This window comes from Podarcis vaucheri (genome assembly GCF_965113315.1).
Source record: "Podarcis vaucheri genome assembly, chromosome: 11".
NCBI lineage: Eukaryota > Metazoa > Chordata > Lepidosauria > Squamata > Lacertidae > Podarcis > Podarcis vaucheri.
In genome coordinates, this window is record NC_138749.1 from 59,526,397 (window position 1) to 59,549,021 (window position 22,625).

The 22,625-nt window shown below is 45.7% G+C and overlaps 1 protein-coding gene across 8 annotated transcripts in view; it reads right to left on the reverse strand.

The window, feature by feature from the left end:
• The window catches only part of NTRK2 (neurotrophic receptor tyrosine kinase 2), a 180,191-nt gene extending 171,495 nt beyond the window's left edge, over positions 1-8,696 (reverse strand). For all 8 annotated transcript variants that reach the window (XM_082241540.1, XM_082241538.1, XM_082241536.1 and 5 more), the window contains exon 1: positions 8,425-8,696. In XM_082241540.1, coding sequence (XP_082097666.1) covers positions 8,425-8,681 — 257 coding nt within the window. In that variant the 5' untranslated portion in view covers positions 8,682-8,696. The remainder of the gene's footprint in view (positions 1-8,424) is intronic.
• Between the last annotated feature and the right edge of the window lie 13,929 nt (positions 8,697-22,625).

The window sequence follows — 22,625 nt, forward strand, 5'->3', positions numbered from 1 at the left end:
CATATAAAAACTATACACAACTAATTCATTTGCAAAAGTATATCCCATGCTTCTTTATTAATTCCAGGCAGGTTACAGGCATTACGAATTCTATGAACAATAACAAAACTGCAAGTTGTACAACAGCTGTACAATCTGCAAGTAGAATTAAAATCAGCTTACACACTGTAGGACTTGTAACCAAAGACAATGTCACAATTTTTCATAAAATCCCTAAGAACACTACCCGGCTTACCATAAGGAGATTATAACTGTGGCACTAGAACAACAACAACAACAACAAAAAGGTTCTAGCCCATCTCACCATCAGTCTAAACATCCAACACGTCAAGTAATTGGAGAAAGATTACCTCAAATAATTTAAGAAGGCAGGGAAACACTTGTGGAAGGTGGAAGTCTCTCTATACAGATCCCAAGCCATTCAGAGGTTAAATTTTTCTAGTAGACACAGCAGACGGAGCAGCCCAGCCAAGGAAAAATAGGTTCCTGAACATAGCCCCACCCTATGGACTCAAGAGCGAACCAAAATCCAAACACACAGCACACTGCACACATGGTCCTTCAAGGGGAGTGTGACCTCCTCGATAACACACAGAGCTGCTCCTCCTAAGACTGAGCAATCGCCAGCATCTCTATCTTATCTTAATTCAGTTTAAGCTTCCCTCTGTTCTTGCCACTCCATGCTAAAAATTCTAAATTAAAAAAAAGAAAGATTCTGACTGAAACCAAAGTTATCATTCCAATAATATATCAGCAGTGTTTATCTGAATTCATACTGAGCACATCATTTGAGTTTTTCCAAGCCAGAATCTCTTGGAAGAATTTGGTAAAAAGAAGAATCATACTAAAAATTTGAAGTTGTTTTATAGATCATTTTCTTATGTGCTGAAAAGAAGTCATTCTTTGTTACAAGACATTATGCAAGGTTTCCTCGGCAACTCTGATAAATTAATCCATAAATTCCACACAGTCTGATACATCGCCCTTTTTTTCCCCCCAGCCATTACACACTGACTAAAATGGCAGCACCACAAGAAAATCCTCTTAAGCAAATAAGAAATCCCAGATAAAACAGTGAGGCAAAAAAAATTAGTCGTGAAAAGATTCCTGGTTTGTTATCAAAACTGAACAAGCGGGATCCGCAACGTAATGTTGCATTGTATACCCACCTCCAAAGAGGAGCGCTCCTGTTCAGAGTTCCAGTCAGCCAGTCCTCCTTGAGTGATGAGGAAGGCATCTTCCTCCCCCCTGCCCCTCCCATCTTTTATTTTTATTTTCCAACTGACACTCAAAGCTCCATGGGTACCAAGTATGTACTCAGTTTTCACTGGTCTGGTGAAACACGGGTGATGGGAGGAATCGAAATACTTTATTATCACTTGTACAACTTGTATACAGTGAGATTACACAAGCACCCCCACTCATCTCTCTTAGTCTTAATTCCCCTCGTTTACTGATGCACACCCACCAAACCCGAAAGTCAGTTGCCCAGTTGTTATCTTTTCATTCAGAAGCATAAAAGCCCACGGATAGCTGTTCTTTACCCTGTTGGTGCGACTAATCATGCTTCTATATCTTCTATTTCTTCAAAGGAATTGCCACCTTAATGGCATTTCATACTTTTGCATGCTAATACCCCTCTCTTGCTGCTCTATGGACACTACCCATGTCTACTATTAGATGAATTATGCATTTTATACAGTACCCCACAACAGTTGTGTTTGCAGTGCTATCCATATCTAGTATCATAGGATCTTTCCCCACCATAATGAGAGCCCATGTTACTGTTTTAGCAGTAACAACTGCACAGCTTCTCACTACTCCTCTGGGTGGAAAGCAGTGGCAGACCTTGGGATCTCAAAATCCAGCAGTGCCATATGCAATTCCAAAATCTGGCACCCCCTACCTTTCACCCTCCATTCTACATTATAGTTGTGGCTGGTGCTTTCCCCCCCTAAAGAATGTTTAGGAGTGCGCTCATTTTCCTACTCATATTGAAATACTGCCCCTCAATAAGGCCAAACTTAGATTCACAAAATGTTTAGGGTTATGCGTACCCCTGCTTCCCCCCCAGAAAAATGGACTGGTTGTGGCGCCTCCTGCAACACCCTCAAGGCTCCACACCAGTGCAACCAGTTCAGTCGCACTTCCCTAAATCCGCCTCTGAGAAGGACCCACACAATTAGCTCTGCACATGTGTTTCTGGTCCTCAGGTGCTTACCACAAGGCATGAGATCTCTCCACAGAGAAGAGGTTCCCATGGTGATTGTGATAAGCATGACTAGAGTCCAATTTTTAAAGTTCCATAGATAAATACAGTGACGTGTGGCTGAACCAATACAATGTGAAAGCTGGTGCAATCAAAATCATTGGATTTTTTTTTCTGGTTGAATAAGGCTATTCTGGGTTAACAATTATCTGAAAATTGATGGTGGGCTTCTTTAGCACTAAATCAAGGTTCACAGTGTCTTGATCAGGGGTCAGCAAACTTTTTCAGCAGGGGGCCACTCTACTGTCCCTCAGACCTTGTGGGGGGCTGGACTATATGCGGGGGGGGGATGAACGAATTCCTATGCCACACTAATAATGCAGAGATGCATTTTAAATGAAAGGGCACATTCTACTCATGTAAAAACACGCTGATTCCTGGACCATCCGCAGGCTGGATTTAGAAGGCAATTGGGCCAGATCCGGGCCCCGGGCCTTAGTTTGCCTACCCATGGTCTTAACTCTGCTTTAGACAGTACTAGTATAGATGTCTTTTGAAAAGATCTGACTCACACCTTTTTTCTTGAGCAAAAAGGAAGAGGAGCTGCTCAGAAGTACTAGTGCTTTGTCCCATAAGCAACTACTTATGTGAGTAGTCTAAGCCATCACAACAATACAACAATATTAAAAAAATGAACCAATATCGGTTTATTTACAGTTATCTGTGATGAGCGCCGCAACCCCAGAGTTGTCCATGACTGGAACTAATGGTCAGGGGTACCTTTACCTTTATGTTTCACACCTTACAAAATGAATCCTGCAAGATGCCCCATTAAAAGTGTTGTGCTCCCTGTCTTCTGGAGCTCAGCTTTTCCCAGTGCAATATTGGGCATCATCAATCCCATGTCAAAACAGGTTGAAAGGTCAACAGGAGGCCATTGCAACCATGATAGTGAAAATGCAAAAGCTAGAAGACCCCTTCAGGTGTTTCTGTGAAACACGTGGTCTGCCCCTAGACAACACAACAAGCACCAGTAACTTGATTTGAGTCTGAAGAGGGCCCCCTTCATCATCTGAAATGTTTTCAATAAGGTAATGGGAAACATGGCCCATCAGGGTTTCTAACCCCATTGGAAACCCTTTGTGAGATTCAGGAGACCCCCTTGCCTGACTTTGCACTGAAAAGAGTTGCTGGCATGCACAGCATCATCAAGGGGGCGGAGCTGGCCCTTCATATTCCTGCAGCCCACCCCCCCACCTTGTATGTTCAGTTGCTTGCCTAGATAACCTTGCCCCTGCAAGGGACATGAATGACCTGTCCCTTTAAAAGTTACTACAAGGCAATCTACCACATAGTTTCCCGGGCACATAAAAGTAAGAAGATAAAAATGCCTGCATGATTTCCTCCATTGCAAATTTCTCTGGCCTGAAGTATCAGTATAGATATGACCACAACATGCAGCCTGGTGTCCGTTCTATCTCCATCAAGACATTTATCTGGGTCTGTTCAGATAATACTTACTGGGGACAAATTGCAACCTGCTAGAAGTCTCAGGCTCTCGCCTGTGTTTCTGCTGCCTCCTCACGAAGAGGAGAAAACAGCGTCTGGTGCAAGTGGTACAAGGTGAGGAGGTGCACAACGTGCACAAATCGCCAGAGAGGAAAACAGATTCAACCTCAGAAGAATTTTCTGTAGAAGTTGGCAGTGGCCATTAAATAAAAACAAATGGGCAAAAGAACGAGGGTGCTTTTATTGTATTACGCAAAGAGCATAATGAGCAAAACATGGAAGAGACCCAAGAAATTAACAGGACAAAGCTTCACAGGAATGCAAACAGCATCTCTCTCTCTCTCTCCCACCCCCCTTTCTGCACAAGCTTACAAACCTTGCTAAATAATTTATTATTTAAATTGCACAATGTGCCTCATTTATTAACAGGTCTGAAGTGGTTTACATTACAAGCACATTACAAATTCACGCTGTGGCTTTTAGATATACATAATATACACATACACAATCTGCTTTTTCAATGCCATGGCGAGGAGTTGAATAGCTGCCTGTTTTTTGTTGGCACATTATATGCGTTCTTAAATAGAACAATTAATTTCAAACGTTGGTTGTCTGAAGTAATAGCTTGACAGAAGAACTGCTAATCTTAGCTACTACAATATACAGAAGTCTATAAGGAAATAGTTTGATAGGATAAGCTGTTGACATTACCCTGATTTTTGCAACTGAGTATTTTAGCACAAGAGAAAATATTAATCAAGAACTCTAAGAAGCCCATTAGCCATCTTGTTAATGTTTTAACTCTAGAAATTCCACTGGGGGGGGGGAATCTACTTCGAAATGCCTCTAGTGCGGATTTTAAATTCTCTGTCTTAACAAATGCCTTACATTTGTTCCTTAGCTGTTAGTAACAACAACAGCTAAGCAAGGCCTACATTAATTTCCCTACTACAGTGTCTCACTGCAAAGATCAGAATATTTGTGTAGCCAATAACCTGCAACAATCATGTCAGAAGTAGATTATGGCCCATTACGGAGCAATAACCATTGCAAGTGTGTATACGTAGCAGAAGCTTTTCAAGCCCACACCGGGACCCCAAGGAACAGAATCAAACACAATCTCATTATAAGCACAGGCTTATAAGACCATGTCTGTTGTATTCATTAAAAAGACAAGCAAGTTTGTGAATAATCTACTGAGAGAGATTTTTTAAAAAGATTCTGCAAAACACTTTAGGCAAAATTCCTTCTTCTCCCTAACTGGTTCAATCAGCCCAGTCCCAAACCACATACATAAAGCCAATGATATTCTCTATTTCCACCCTGTGAGTTCTATGTCAGCTTCTGTGAGGAAACAGTAATTTATCTTAATGTCTGGCAGCCAAAAGAATGTAGCATTTTCACCTAGGTAGGACATCAGAACCTCACATTTACAACCTATTCTGAGCTGATCTTACCCACCGAATTACTCCACCCTCCATCCTTCTGCCTTCCCTGTGTTGTACCATACCAAAGCATGGGAAAGTTGAAACCGTGCAAGCCCTCCATTTTACAGTGTATCCCCTATTCTACTGAAAAATTCCACTGACTCCAATAACAAGGCCTTAAAGTCCCCCACAAACCCACAAAAAAAGTTTGCCTCCTAAATTAGCTGGAATTTATCAATCATAGGGAAACACATGCAATAAAATCACTCCCAATATTTTTAAAGAAAAAGAAAATCACAAGTTAGGAACATCACATTTTTTTATATGGGAAAGGCATGCAAAACTCTACCTATTATAACATGCAGCACATATAACAGAAAAAAGCTATTATTCAATGCCTGATGAACTAGCAGGTGACATACCAGGCTGGAATCATTCAATTATGTATGTAGTTTGTGTGTAGTTTTGGAAGCCGCATATAAAGAATTGGTTTATTTATGGTGCAGTTGCCACATAAATATTACAAAGAAACCCTAAAATAATTCCCACATTTAATAATGAGTAATAATGAACAACTTTGAGCTGCTCATCCTTTAGTGTCAAGGCCAATTTCAATGCTTTGTAGTATCTTAAATTTGTACAATAAGATCTCCTGGGAAATTAGCCATTCCTCTATGATCAATTCATGATGTAGATGGTATCAAAATCAAATGGTGGTAACAGGGGTTGGGGGGGGGCAAATACTGCCAACAAACTTCAGAAACGCAAGGAGGAAATAAACCTAATTTGTATGTTTTCAGGGTAATTAGATTAAATAGAAATAGTTGAAGAGAATACAAGGGGATAATTTTTTCGTGATTGATGATGTTAGTGAAAGGATGGGGTACCAAATCAATGTCACCTTTCTTGAGTTGAAGATGAACGAAAAACCATTAAAACAAACTGTCACTATCACCTTCTGAAATATGTGCTTTTATTATTGTCAAAGAAAGATCTACAAAAAAAAAAATAAGCCCTTTGAACAATGTTACAGAAAACAAATCCATCACTTTCTATCAAACCCAGGCACTGGGAAATGCTGCAGAAGAACTACAATGAACTGTATATAGGCAGCCCAGAACAAGGATTTTTACGAAAGTGATAATGAAGGTAATGGATTTTTCAGCTAAAAAAAAAACTGCAAAGGAAAAACTTTAAAAATACTTCTTGAACACAACCACATATCTTGAAATTCTGCAAATAAACAATGCACTCAATGTGGAAGAGTGAATACAATGTCTTTAGCAATCTTGTGCATCTCTTGATTTACAGTTATCTCTTATTGTAGTATATAGTCTATACTCAGCTACCTATTTCAGAGGGAAAGAAGCCTGGGTTGATAAATCAGCATTGTGTTCTAAAAGAGAAGCTACTTTCCAATGAAAATAATCCAGCAGCTCTAATTTTTAAGAGGGACTCAATTTGCTATAGTAATAGTAAGATTAATACAATGGTGTAATCCAGAATTTCCCAAACTTTTTGAATTTGCCCTCCACCCCGACTGAAACTTACTTTACCTTCCTGACACCCCAAGTCACTAATGCAGTACCAATTCTGTTCTACAAATGAGCTTGTGTGCTAGAGGAGAACATTTCTGATCAAACACAAGGAAATATTGTTGAAATAACACGGCAGCCTTTCAAGCTTCTTTCTCGCATTCAATTGGGCAAACGGGAGTTACCCCACAAACCCAGTATTTATCGTTGATGGTCCTCTGCTGCAGGGCATTCAACCCACCCAATTCTTGGTTGGTGGTATGAGAGATGAGCCCACCGTTCCTGTCACTCATCGGTATAGGCATGGCTTCCATGCAAAGTCTCCTATGCCCCCAAAGGGGAGGCCCACACCACAACTTGGGAACCTAAGAACCTATCCTAGAGGAAGGAAAAGTAAGGAATTCTTTATTTACAGTACTACTGTTACACAATTCTTCATATACTTTATATGGAAGAATATGTAACAGCAAGTGAGAACAAAACACACCATCTACACTGTTAAGGAAACATGAAAACGGGTAAAGTCTAAGAAGAGAAAATAAATCTCATCTGCTTTTCTTGTCTCTGAACGAAAATGATACAAACAGTGTTTTGGTTTTTGCCTACTACACACAGCTAGCCTATATGCCCTTGTTCCCTCTTATTTTTAGAACACTAACAGCTTGTGAAAACCCAATAATAAGCAGGAATGTTCAAGTTCTCCTGCCTCTCTCCGCAGCAAAATCTGACAGCAGGTTTGTAACAGAATACTAGCCTTGTACTAAAATGAACACCAATCCATGTCCTTTATTGCTTTATCATCTAGTTTATTCCCAGCAAATTGGACTGTGGGCAATTAAGATTTATAAGCTAAATGCTTTCCAAATTATATCTCAGGGAAAGTCAAATCTAAATTAGATCAGCCGAGGCTTTTAGGCTTCCAGTGAGTTGCCTTTTGAGCAAGTGCATTGCTATACAGAGACCATCTCGTCTTACACAGCCTTTACAAAAGGTCTCAGACAGTTTCCTTAACGCAGAATCTCCTTAGGAACAGCCCATTTGCCTACAGCTAGGATGCCTTTTTCCAATACACAGGAATGGAGTGAAATGTTTTGGTAGTGCAGAAAGATTTTCTGAAAGGGATGCCAAAAAGAGGTTTAAAAAACCCTTATCATGCTCAGATGAGCGGCTCACAACGCAAGGGTGTCCATCCTTCTCATGCCTACTAGCTACAAAAGACTGGCGCTGGCGCTGCACAGAGGCAAACATAGTGGTTAGTCTTTATGTGACTCCATTCTCTAAGGGTGGACAGAAGCGGTCTACTGGCATACGGTCACAGCACCAGAATGGTGACTCTAAAAAACCTGTGGCCGATAAAAATAGATATGCCTAGTCCGAATTAAACAATTTATAGGTTTGCAGCTATGAGATATTGTGTGTGTTGTTAAAAGAGAGGGAAGAATCACGAGCCTTTAATGTGATGAATGCTTTAAAAAAAAGACACACCAAAAGAATGGGTTCGAATGGCCATTTGGCATATAAAAGTGGGTGTTATTGGAAATAAAAATTAGGAAGCTACCTGTCTGCGTCATTCAGAAATCTGAAAGGATTGCCTTATTTAGTTTGCGCACATGCCAGATACACGCGTGTACATATGTGATGTGATGCTACTGATAGGATACTGGGAAACGGTTGTTCCATCGAGAGAGGCGTCGGATCCTCCCCGCTCGGTCCCGCCGCCCCCCGGCCGCCCCGGACCACTCACATGTCGGTGACTTTCTCGGGCGCGCTCCTCTTGCCGAGCACCGGGAAGGACGTGAGGTTCCCGGCGGGCTCCAGGCACCAGATCTGCTCGGCGCTGCACGTGCACGACGCGGGGCAAGCCGAGGCGGCCAGCCCCCGCCAGGCGCCCAGCACCAGCCACCACAAACTCCAGAAGCGGGGGGCCGCCGGCCGAGGGGAGCCGTGCAGCTGCTGCTGCCGCTGCCGCCGCCAACACCACGTCCTGGGCCAGGCCCCCATGCCGACGCCGACGAAGAAGCTGCTGCTGCTGCTGGCCTGGCGCTCGCTCGCCCTCCCGCCAAACGCAATCAATCCAGCGCCAGTCACTCGGGCATCGTCGAGGCTCCCGCGCGAAGACCCGAAGCGCCGCCGCCTTCTTGCCTGGCCCCTAGGCGGCGACTGCGCCTCCTGCGCTCCGTCGGCCGGGGAGAAGTCCTCTGAGGAGAGGCGAGAGGAGGAGACCGGCTGAGGCTGAGAGGGAGAGAGAGAGAAGCGCCCCGTCAGGGTCAGCCGGGCAAAGGCGCGCGAGGGTTCGCCTGCCCCCCCCCACTGCGCGTGCGCCCCCCTCCCGCTTCCCGCCCTGCGCGCGCCTTGTTTGCCCCGAGGAGAATAAGCGGGGCGCCGCATCGCCAGCGCGCTCTTCTCCTCAGCCAGGTGCCCGCCGCGCTCCTACCTAGGAGCCCCCGGGGGGGGAGCTGCCGCCGCTGCCGCTGCCTGGTCAGCCGCCCTCCTGCCCGGCTTCTGTGGGCCGACACGGCAGGGAGGGAGCGGGCTGCGTGTGGGGGGGAGAAGGAGGCTTCGCTGCCCCACGCGCCGCCGCCGCCGCTGCCGTCTCCCTCCTCCTCCTCCTGCTTCCCTCGCCGCTGCGAAGAGCGGCTCCAGCCCCAGAGCTCGGGGGCTGCCACCGGCCAAGTGACGTGGGGCTGACGCAAGGAGGGGTAGAAACTCCTTGACCAAAAAGGAAAAAGGGGGGGGGGAGAGCCCAGCCTCAAATCCAAAATAAAAAGGGGGAGGGAGGGGGGAGGGAGGGAGCGAGGCGGGGGCTGCTTCGCAGGAGAGAAGAGCCCGTTAGTCAGGCGGGGATCTGGCCGCGCGCGCGCATCCGAGAGCGCGCCGCCCTCCGCAAAAACACCTTTCCCCGTGTCTGGCGTGTGGTGGGGGGGGGGCGATGCTTGTGGTTGTTGTTGACAACCCTCCCGCCTCCCTCCGCGGTGCAAATCGCAGCAGCGCCGGGCTTCGGCTCGTTCCCCCCCCCCTTTCCCTGCCCGCTCCCCCCCCCCCCAAGAAAGAAAGACGCAAAGACGTGATCGGAATCGAAAAGGATCTCGAAGATCGGCGCGAGAGAGGAAGGAGGACCGGGAAGGGGGGGGTCGGCGGGCGTCTTTTCGCCCCTCCTGGCGCCCGGGTAGCCCACATGGCGGAGGCAGCGAGGGATTCGCCTGGGGGGCTTCCACACACGCACCAACCCGCCCCCCCCCTCGCCGCCGCCGCCCCCTGCAGCAATTTTGGCCCCCGCAGGTCCCTGATCCAGGTTAAGGCGATGAGCTGCTCTTTTCGAGATCGCCTGGCCGGAGACGTAGGATTGGGACCCGCGAAGAGGCCCGCTCCCCCACCCCACCCCACCCACCCCAGGTCCCCGCAGGCCAGGCCGAGAGGCGCCTCCCGCTGTCACGTGTACGCGTGGGGCAGACACGCGCGTGGGAACGGGGCAGGGAACGCAGGAAAACGGGATTCTCCTTGATCCCGGGATAATGGAACGTGGCCGTTTTTTAACAACCGGGCGCGCGAGAGAGAAAGCGATGGATGACGGACGTGGAAAGCGCTTGGCGGTGGCATTTGCCTTTCCCCGCAGGTCGGCTCCCTCCCGCGTCCGCCATCCCTTCTCCGCAGTCATCTCGAAAAAAGGGACCAGGAAAATCCACCGCAGTGCCGTCGGCGCCGCCGGCGAGCTCTGGCGCCACCCCGTGTCCGAAGTGGGAAGCGCTGGTGGGAATGGGCAGGCAGGCGGGTGAAGGCGCGTCTTTGCGGCTCCCTCGGTGCTGCGGGAGTAACATGGGGATCCTGTCAGAGATGGGGCGGGGGGGGGGGACGGACAGACGAAGGTCGCCTCTGCTTTCCACGAGGAAGCCGCCCACAATCCTGGATTGTTACACCCGCACACGCTCAGCGGCCGATCCCCCGCGCCCTTAGCGATGGAGAGAGATGCTTTGCAGCACATCAGTAGCCGGGGGAAAGCAACCATTCGAAAGGCTTCACAACTAATTCACATCAGTGGCGTAGCGTGGGTTGTCAGCACCCGGGGCAAGGCAAGTAATTTGCACCCCCTAACCCGTGGATTTGCGCCCCCTAACCCTAACCCCCAGATGTTGCGCCCAGTGCGGCCGCCCCCCCTGCACCCCCCACGCTACGCCGCTGATTCACATCTCTCTAGATCTGTGGGAGGATGGAAACCTTGAGGAGGAAGTCGTCTCTTTCCCTCCGTGCACACACATGAAGACGATACGCTTTCTGCCTGAACAATAATGATACCTGCCCCTTTGTAAGAAGCGTCCGAAAGAGCTTACTGGATCCCTCTGCTAGCACAGATGAGATCAGAGCTGATACTGCTGCAGCCATTTCCTCCTTCACATAAATAATTTTACATGAGGCTTCCTTCATATATTGCTTTGCTTTCCCTTTAACTGAAGTATTGCCCAGGATTCCTGGTGAGATAGTTCGTCTTGAGCTCTGGAGAAATGCAATAATTCAGCAGCAGAGACACTAAAAGGTCAAATGGTGGTGCAGTTGGGCAATCTTAAGGGTCTTATGGGAGCCCCTCACATTGAGATGGTAATGGGTATTCACTTCCCTGCTGCTTTGGGGGTCCTCCTGCTCAGTCTGTTGAGTGGGGGTCCAGACCTTGGCCCCAAAGTCCAGCCCTGACAGCAATATGGGCCACAGCTCAGCAACCAGTGTGGTGCAGGAGTTAGAGCATGGGTAGGCAAAGTAAGGCCCAGGGGCCGGATCCAGCCCAATCGCCTTTTAAATCCGCCCCATGGACGGTCCAGGAATCAGCGTGTTTTTACATGAGTAGAATGTGTCCTTTTATTTAAAATGTATCTCTGGGTTATTTGTGGGGCATAGGAATCGGTTTATCCTCCCCGCCAAAAAAAAAAATAGTCCGGCCCCCCACAAGGTCTGAGGGACAGTGGTCCAGCCCCTTGCTGAAAAAGTTTGCTGACCCCTGGGTTAGAGTGTAAGGCTAAGACCCTGGGAAACCAGGGTTCAAATTCCCACTTCAACCAGTGACCTTGGACCAGTCACTGCCTCTCAACCTAATGTTGAGATTGGATGTGGATGTGGAGGTTCACACACCACCTTGAGCCCCTTGGAGAAAAAAGGTGGGATATAAATGGAATAAGCAGGTCTTTTTAAAAAAACCAAAAGCCTGCTATACATTTACTGTACTCCAAAAGATATATGGAGGTCCAAAAAAGCTACTTTAGAATTCTTGAGGGTCCGTATATGTGATGTTAGAACTTTTGACTCCCCACCATCACTTCGAATAGTGATGCACAATCAGTGGCGTAGCGTGGGGGGTGCCAGGGGTGCTGGCCGCACCGGGCGCAACATCCGGGGGGGGGCGAGTCCAGAGGGCCCAGCCCCATCGTGCCCTCGGCCCGCCCCTATTGTCAGAGCGGCCGGCCAGCCTCTGCCTGCTCCTACCTTGCCCACCCGAGGACTGCGGCAGCGCCCGCCCCCGTGGCCACCTACCCCCGCCTCGCCCATTGGCTTGCCTCCCTCGGCCCCGCCTCTCCGATGGCCGCGGGGGTGTCCTGCTCAGCGCCGGCGCCTTTTTTCAGGAGGTAGGGAGGCTGGACGGGGAGGTGGGGTTGGAAGCAGGCAGAGAAGGAGGGGAGCTCGTAGCCAAAAGGGCTGCACCTGCCGGCAAAGGGCCGGGGAAAGTTTGGAGAGGAGAAATGCACCGTCATGATTTCCCGGTGGAAGCGGCAGGATTAGGGATGGCAAAGCGTAATTACGCACGAATTTCGCTGGGTGAGAGCTTTGGAGATCGATCGGCGGAAATGGGAATCAATTGGAATATGAGAGAGAGAGGGACCATCATTCATAGGCATAGATTTGTAGGGTTAGGGGGCGCAAATCCACGGGTTAGGGGGCGCAAATTAATTGCCTTGCCCCGGGTGCTGACAACCCACGCTACGCCACTGTGCACAATACAAATCATTTTAAAAACTCGTCTGAGGTCAGGGATGGGGAAGAAATTAGATTCAGTTCACATTTAAAGGTGCACCTACCTAATTCACGCTTTCCAAAACAATGCATGAGCCAAAACACATAAATATTTGGAAATTTGCACTTCCCTGAATTTTGCAGTGTAGTTCTGCAGCCAGGTAATGTGAACAAAAGTGCATATGCCACGGTAAAGCATGCATAAAAATCCAGGTATTAGTAGAAATTGGTTGTTGTGTTTTTTAAAAAGGTGTCTATTGGGCAAAATTGCATAGTAAAATGTGTATGTTAGGAGAATTACTAAAAAGCTGCTGGATTTCCATTAGGATTTTAAAAAAGGAAGATATTGTGGAAATGTGGAGAACTGTACTTAAGAATTGGGACACGGGTGGCGCTGTGGGTTAAACCACAGAGCCTAGGACTTGCTGATCAGAAGGTCGGCGGTTCAAATCCCCGCGAAGGGGTGAGCTCCCGTTGCTCGGTCCCAGCTCCTGCCCACCTAGCAGTTCGAAAGCACATCAAAGTGAAAGTAGATAAATAGGTACCACTCCAGCAGGAAGGTAAACGGCATTTCCGCGCGCTGCTCTGGTTCACCAGAAGTGGCTTAGTCATGCTGGCCAGATGACCCGGAAGCTGTATGCCGGCTCCCTCGGCCAATAAAGCGAGATGAGCGCCGCAACCCCAGAGTCGGCCACGACTGGACCTAATGGTCAGGGGTACTTAAGAATGGAAAAATGAGAAATTGAGGCAAACTGAAATTGACAGATTTGCCCACCTGTTATTTCACAGTGGCCAACCAGATGTCTTTCAGAAGCCTGAAAGCACAGCTCCCCTCTCTCCACTTGGGATTCATGGCCTTCTGGGGCGACAGAGAACATACCTTTGCCCTCTTCTCTTTGTTCAGCATATTTGATCCTGTCGTGTTCTTTGTTGCTCTTGAAGTTTGATGTGACAAGAAATGATTCTATCCTTTCCTTTTCTGGAAAAGGGTTTTATAATCAACTTTCTGTAAGAGCTGAAAGGAATGTGAAATATAAAGATTCAGGTCTTCCCATTAATCTGAGCATAATTCAAATTTCATCAGATTCAGGTTGCAGTAATGAAATTCACATTTTGTCATTAAAATACATTTGTTCCCATCTATGGCTGATCCATTCAGCAGAGATACAACATAGTATGTTTGCGTGGCTATACAGACAAGTATGTGACCTGGCGGGTAGCACTTTTTGCAACTGCTGCTAGGACAATTAAAGCAAATTATATAGCCAAGGTAGCCATTAACTCTAAGGGAGATGAATTTACCGTATTTTTCGCTCTATAACACGCACCCAACCATAACACGCACGTAGTTTTTAGAGGAGGGAAATCCGTAGGCATGCCACCCGTAGGCATTCCCTCCATAACACGCACAGACATTTCCCCTTACTTTCTAGGAGGAAAAAAGTGAGTGTTATGGTGCAAAAAATACGGTATTTGATCCCATCTATCTACCTCAGGCTATGCTCTATCTTTGTCACCAAACTCTGAGTATAAATTGCACACTGTATTAATTGATATTGTTTTTAACATTAGTGACCATGTGATGATTTTAACTTATGCATTTTATTGTTTAATGTTTTTATTTGTACATTGGGGTACTTTTATAGCTTTGTTTAGATTACGTAATGTTTTAATAATATAAATGTTTTAAGTCTTTTTTTACCAATTCAGTATATTTTCTTTTAATTGTCAAATAATTCTGTGTACATTGCGGCAGCCTTTGGCTATGTGCAATAAAACTGACTGAGACTGACTGAGTGGCTATACCCAAAGTTCAGCATGAAATATTAATAGGAATTTTAAGCTTTAAATGTTTTGGCATGGTACTGTTTATTCAACGGGAGAAAATTATGCTTTCTTCTCCTGTTGAAATCACAGTGACTTAAGTAAGACTGAAATCTTATACTCGCTTACCTAGGAGTAAGCCCCATTGGAGCCTACTCAGGATATGTATAGGATTGTACTGTCAAAGCACTTAACAGTAGTCTAGTTTCTTGCTGCCAAACTACATGCTCTATGCAGGATCTAACATTTTATGAAACGCAGCTGTGGTGATGGTCAGGCTGCGAACTTGATGGGAGCAGCAGCTCTGTTGCAGGGGACGTTTAACTTCCATGCCCTTTTCTTGATCAGCTCACTCCTTCCCCACTTGCTCCCTTGGGAGAAACAGTGGGTGATTTTATTTGGAAAATAAGTTCAAATAGTCCACCCCACCCCACCCCACCCCACCCATATCAAGTTGGCAGTTTCCCCCTACAATGACATTTGTTAGGTTTCTTTCTTCTTCTTAAGTCCGTGTAATGATCACCTATGCATTATGTCAAACCTATCCATTCTTAAGGAAATCAGCCCTGAGTGCTCACTGGAAGGACAGATCGTGAAGCTGAGGCTCCAATACTTTGGCCACCTTATGAGAAGAGAAGACTCCCTGCAAAAGACCCTGATGTTGGGAAAGATGGAGGGCACAAGGAGAAGGGGATGACGGAGGACTAGATGGTTGGACAGTGTTCTCGAAGCTACCAGCATGAGTCTGAACAAACTGCAGGAGGCAGTGGAAGACAGGAGTGCCTGGCGTGCTCTGGTCCATGGGGTCACGAAGAGTCGGACACGACTAAACGACTAAACAACAACAACAACATGCATTATGTGGACCTCACTACGTGGTAAACCTGTACCTGGGATATACAACTTGATTTAATTGTTTTTGTTTATTTATTCAATTTGTTAGACATCCAATAGTTACCACTCCCTTTAGACTTTGGATTGCAGGTGCAGGTTCAGATAATGCAATGCTTCTTCATACATTTCAAAAACAAACAAACAAATTCATCCATAATTAAAACTAACGTGCCCGGATAGGGTAGAACTCTTCTTCTTGAGATCAAATGGCCAGCCTAGTTGGACCTGGCACTGCAAGTGGATCTTACACTTTTAAAAAATGCAGACACAGGAAGCAAGGGCACAATCTGGATCAAGAGAATGGCATGGACAGAAGGGTTAAAAAATACCTCCCTCAGCACCACAGTACCAATTTGATTTGCTGCCTCCTCCTCACAACTGTATTTATCCTTTTAAAAAAAAACTGTGGCAAATCTGTTCACAGCTCTCCCTTGTTCTCTATGGGGAGTGATTGGGGGGGGGGGTGGAGCAGCAATCTACCCAATTAACTGCAACCTTCAGTTTGAAGAGGTACAACCCATACACATGTTTGTTACCTCTGCGAAAACTGGAAAATTGGTATGGATTATGTCCTTCAATATCGATTATTGCATATAAACATTTGTTTTTAGGTTTGAGAGGAAAAATAGTTTACCACCCCTACCTCAGCCTATTTACATATTTACATTTAGGGTAAAGAATCAGAATATAAAGTGCTGATGAGGCTATTGCTTTTAATGCAAAACGAGCTTGTTCTTAATGCCCATTTTCTGGTAATCTGGAGCTTACTGGAAGCTCAGTCTCCAGGGATATTTAAACTAAGGTAGGCAAAGCTCTCGAAATTATATTGTAAGAATAATCCTGTGCGGCCATGATCAAGCTAAATCATCTCATAGGCATTTTCAGTCTCTTATTTCTAAGAGTCCAGGAACCTGAGCTATTTAACAGAAAAGTTCAAATATGCCCTGATGTCAAAGTAGTCATATCATATTGATTAATTAGATCATGTTTAATAATGTTAGACAAGCTAATGTTTATACAATCAATATAGAATCTGATGGAGAAAGCTATCTTCATCACCTTTATTCCTCAATAGTGAAAAGCCCATAATCACAATGGGCAGGAGGGCAAAGAGAGAGCACATATATTGCAGGGATCCCTCGAGGGGATGAGACCTTCTGAATCTGTTTTTCTTTAAAAAGAAAAGAAGCATAAAACCCTCAAGCAAGGCACCGTTACATGCAAATGTGTGTAACAGTTCGTTTCCCCCATTGTTTGTTACAGGAATACAGGGCCAGCCCGCCCATTAGGCAGGGGGAGGCAGCTGCCTCAGGCATCAGATTCTGGGAAGGTAGGACAGAGCTAGCCTGTTGCCCTCAGGCCTAGTAGAAGACGCTGTCCCGGTGCTGAAGTCCATTCAACTGCCAGCCCATCCAACTGCCGTATGTCAAAGAGGGTGGGGAACATTTTATTCTTTACCTAGATGCCCAAAGGCATTGGGAAAGCCTTGGGTTTTGTGCAGCCATCAGGGGGAAGCCCACAGCTCAGTGTTAGAGTACATGCTTGCCTATCAGAAGCCCCCCCCAGATCAGTCCCCAGCATCTCCATGTAGGGCTTTTGCTTGAAATTTCTCCTGCCTGAAACCCTGGGCAGCCACTGCCAATCACTGTAGACAATACACCAAGGTGGATGGACAAATAGTTTGGCTCAGTCTAAGGCATCTTCCTGTGTTCTTGTAGTTTATAGGGAGAAGGCAATTTCAGGACACTGTTGGCCTTTGTTCCATGAAACACACAGGACCTATTGAGAACTGACCCCATTTGATGTGGACAACCCACTGGCATCCCCATAGCCACACCCTAGATACTATTTCTGCATCTAGTGCAGAACCTAGAAACAGGATCATACATATATGATAGTTAAATACAAATGAGAGCTGTGGGGTTATTTCAAAAGAAGACCGCTTCCTGTCTAATGTTTTATCCAACACAACTGGCCAATGGTGACTTTTAGGAGAGTGACCTGGGATCCACATCCAGCTTAGTCATACATCATAATAAGAGACAAAATGCGTGATCTTTTTCTATAAAAAACAAAACCACTAAAAGCACGAAGGAGATGGGGTTTCCCCCCATGCTGTTTTCTTGGTGACACACACACACACACACACACACACACACACACACCAGCAAGCTGGTATTTTCGCCATAAGAGAAATGGACATTAACAGAAACAGCAATTTTGAATGGGTGGATTTTTGTCTAGAAAACTGTACAGGAAGAAAGAGTTAAGGCCCCTTCCCCCATGCCAAAGCCCAGATCTAGATAAGGATCCCCTCCTCATGGTTGCTTTTAAAAAGAAAATTAACACCTGCAAATACAATCACACATATTTGAGACCCCATGCCCTCAAATTTAGCTCTTCATCTACACATTGAAAAGAAGAGGACATGTAGTATTTCTGACCCTACTTATCACAGAGAACAAGACAGTAAAATATCCACGTTTAGCTCAACTGTCTGTCCTGAATCTAATGTGAATTACCGTATTTTTCTGTCTATAAGATGCCCTCATGCATAAGATGCTGCCTATTTATGGGGACTCTGATTTAAGAAAATGGGGGGTGGCCTCTGTGTATAAGACGCCCCCACATTTTGGACATTATTTTTAAGGGGGGAAACCTAGTCTTATACATGGAAAAATACGGTACTTTAATTTAATGACCCTGAGCTCTAGTACTGTAAGAGGTGGAGAAAAGGCCCAGTCCACATTCTGCACACAGGAGCACTGCTTTCCTCTTTACCACAGTCCCTGGAGCCTTCAAGTACTGCAGATTCCCCATCACACCCACACCCACAATCCTTGCAGGGAGAAAGCTGTACCTGATGAATTGCTGCCTGTGAAGCTGGGGTAAACAAAAAAAACAGTGGCTGCTGTGACCGGGTTATGTGAGCTCATTGAAAAGCCCAGGCAGTTTGCACCAGAATGCCACAGAATGATAAGAGTCCCCAAGAGCAATATATCCTGAAAGGAAGATTTCCTGGTGGTTAAAAGGCTAAAAGCTTTGTTAAACATCGATGTCCATAGTCATTGATTGTGGATTTAAATGCTCTTTTAAGGTTAACCACTGACGCAGGGCCCTTTTTCTTTTCTTTATTCAGTATCCACAAAAGAGTAGTTTAGCAAACCGTCAAATTATTAATTTCATCAATGGCCAATATAGTTTTTTCTTTCGGTCACTAGGTGCTGGGCTCTGTGAGAACGCTGGCCATAACAGGGATGCAAGGCCAAACAAATCTCCAGCTTAATCAAATTGCCATACAATGGCACACTCTGTATATAATTACGTGGGTGTGAGCCCCACTTAATGTGTGTACATTACTTCCAGGTAAAAATTCAGAGAATGGGATTGCCCAGTTTTATTTGTGTAGAGCAGAGATGGGGATTGTGTATCCGGATGCTGATGCACTACAACTCCCATCATCCCTGACCATGAGCCATGCTGGCTGCTGCTGTTGGGAGTGGGACTGCAGTAACATCTGGGAGGAAACAGGGGCTTCCTAGCCCTGGTTTAGAGAGAAAATGACTTCCAGTATCTGATAAGATGGATCCAGGATCCAGGTTGGTTGCATTTTTAAAATAAATGTATTTTACTGACTTTTGCACAATCTAAATGATACAATAAAAAGGTAACAATCAAAACAAAACAAATAAATGTATTCTGTAAACCAGCATAATACAAACAGAGCACCCGGGCCTAGTTAATGATCTAGCAGCAAACTGGAAAAGGAAAGAACAACAAGCTGTAGTTTGTGGGTAAAAAGAAGAAGTTTGGATTTGATATCCCGCTTTATCACTACCCTAAGGAGTCTCAAAGCGGCTAACATTCTTCTTTCCCTTCCTCCCCCACAACAAACACTCTGTGAGGTGAGTGGGGCTGAGAGACTTCAAAGAAGTGTGACTGGCCCAAGGTCACCCAGCAGCTGCATGTGGAGGAGCGGAGACGCGAACCCGGTTCACCAGATTACAAGTCTACCGCTCTTATCCACTACACCATGCTGGCTTCCTAGTATCTGCCTCTTCATCCCACATGGCAAACTGTTTTTTGAAAATTGTGATTTGCCATGCAGCTCTGTTCTTCAGAGGTGGTGGGCAGATGAACCCCAAGCCCTTGGGTGCCCCTCAAGTAGATCTTTGGATTCCAGTGGCAATACCATGGCTTGGCCTTATGCAACTGAGTCCTGAGGAATCTCGGGCTCAAATGGTCCCTCTTCCCTCCACACACAATGAGATTCTGACCTTTACTTCTTGGTAAATATGGGTAAAACCATGTCTCGTGCATGCTTGAAACACAGGATCGCAGACCAGGACCAAACCCTGGTCAGGCAATCCCAATCTGCAGTTAGTCCACTTGGACAAAATGGCAAACCATGGTTTTATAAGAACCAAGAAAGGCAGTATTTGGGGTACAGTATGTGAGGGGAAAATTGAAAGAGAAGACAGGAGGATGGGCAGAAGCTTAAAACGGGACATAGCCATTCAGCAATGCATATATCTTCATGCTTAGAGGAATTTTATAACCTAAACGAATACAGAAACCGATTTCATCATTGTAAAAGGAACAAACACATTATTATAGGGGTACACTACAGTTTTGCAGTGGCACAGAGAAATTTTCCAAGCTGCATGGATTGCTCCATGGAAGCATCTGCTCTGGGGTGGAATTTTATACTGGATTCCACATGACAGCTGATTCATTTGCACTGACCCCACAGAAGACACACTGGGTTTTCTCCAGAAGATTTCCCCCCTTTTATAGGAACTGAACTGAACAATCCACTCATCCTAAAAAGAAAACATTTCTGTGGAAATCTCAATCCTGGTTGAAAACTGTATCAAAAAATGTCCCATCCCGCACCCCCCCCCCCCGCACTCTGCAACATTTTCATGTTTGAAAAATTCAATAAAAACTAATCCCATAGACAACATGTAGGTGTATTCATTGCAGCCATTACTATCTATACTAACATAACAGCATGGGTCATATATAAATAATGGGGCACTAGAAAGAAATTGTGGTTCAATTATTAATAGATTATTACTGTCAATAAACAAGTATATAAATTTCATTTTCTTACAATAAGCTGCGTCCATTAGATTCCCCTTCCCAAGTGCATAGAGAGACCCGTGGTCCCTGAGCTTGCATAATATATTTATGGAGTTCAGAAAATGGTTTCAGTTATTCTATTTAAAGAGAGCAGAGCAAGAAGCTTAAAGCTCTGTTCTGTACTTTGTAAAAATGTCCAAGAGGCATTGCTAGTGCCTTGCACATGAAGGAAAAACACAGATACAAGAAGAAGAGTCCAGAAAGCATCAGGGTACCAAAGATTGCAAGCCCAGTGGCAACCATAAAGATAGGTTTCAACTGGTCTTGTGTTTTCAATTAACTTTCCACCCCAAGATATCTGAGATTATATTTTGATATTCCAAACAGTGGCGTAGCGTGGGTTGTCAGCACCCGGGGCAAGGCAAGTAATTTGTGCCCCCTAACCCGTGGATTTGCGTCCCCTAACCCTAACCCCCAGATGTTGCGCCCGGTGCGGCCGCCCCCCCTGCACCCCCCACGCTACGCCACTGATTCCAAATATGTATGTATGGAAATACTTGGAAAGAAAGAAAGATTTTAAAATCATATGAAAAGAATTAACTATCTGTATACACCCTGTTTTTCTTCAAGTAATTTGGTTTCTAACACACCCAAAAGAAGCAATAATAATAATAATAATCTGATTTCAAAAGTGAAAGACAAAGGCAGATTTATAGACTACCACACAGTTATGTTGATGGGCTTCAGTTACTTATCTGAAACATTTTTGTCTATTGCCATGGATGGTGATATGCAGGTGTAACTGAGCAAGTACACAAGGCTTTTGTTGGTTAGTGTTCATGTGCTCAGGCTGCTGCTCACACAGGTTCTTTTGCTTTGTTTTACTATGAGATCAGGAACTCTTGAGGGAAAGCACATCATAAGCTAGCTGTTGGGATCAATAAAACGACATGCACGAGACCTAAACTTTGAAGAAGGATGAGAAATTAAAATAGGAATCCTCTTGCTAGAAGTCAACGGAGCAACTCATATGTGCTGTCCAGGGGAAAGAAAGGAGTCTTAAATCATCCACTAACAGCCTCAGTGGGACTGCTCAGTGCTTTCATGGCTTGTCATACATCTAACATTTTCTAATTTCTTAGGGCCATGTTTTTTACCACAGCAATAACCTATAGGCAACTCAGGCAGCAGCTCATGAATTCTGTTATTGAAAAGATGTCACCCTTTTCCAGCATGTAAAGCAAGCCCTTTACAGGATGCACAAATGATGAAGATGATGGTGATGATGATGCTTCATGTAGGAGGACTACAGTAGCTTTCACTACATAGGGTTGGGAAGCAGGAGGTGAGTTTGAGTCCCGCCAGGGGGAAGAGGAGGGAACATCCCCCCCCACACTTGTTGCTGGGGAAGGACTCTAGCTCAGTAGCAGATTCTGCCACACGTCCAACCCCCAGATTCTCCAGGTAAGGGGACTGGGAAATACTTTGACCCCAGAGCAGCTTGCCTGCCAGGGCAGAGTCACAGCAATACAATCCTGGCAGTTGCATCCCTGATGCTTACAGAGAGCTGGCAAGGTCAGGGTTGCCCAGGCACATGAACAGAACCAATCCAACCCTCACCACTGCCTTGCCCCCTCCCCCCATTCAGTGAGAGTGGCCATTGCTACAGCTTGTGCTGAGTGAGCTGCTCCTGCAGCCCTAAGGTCTGAAAGCTCACAGTGCTGCTGCCAGTTAATGTCCACAATACTGGATGAGACTATCCATAGCTCCTAGCCATGGTGGCAATGTCCTTCCTCCACTGTTCCACTGGGGTCTCTTCCAACTCTACAGTTCTGTGATTCTATGTTGGAGGCAGTATGGCCCTGAATGTCAATTGCTCCAAGTGAGGAGAATGCTCAATGCTGTTGCGCTCAAATGCTTGTCTTAGGGTTCCCAGAAGTTGTCCACTGTGATAACATGATGATGGACAAGATGAACCATTAGCCTGATCCACCAGGGACTACTTATCTTCTTACTGGACAGACTACTGGCCAGGCCTCCTATGCTCTGATGTGCATCGGAAAGCTACCAGAGTCAACTCCTTTCTTCCACTGATTTTAGGGTGAATGTGGTTCAGACCCACACAAAACCATTTTGTGTTGTTTTCAGCCA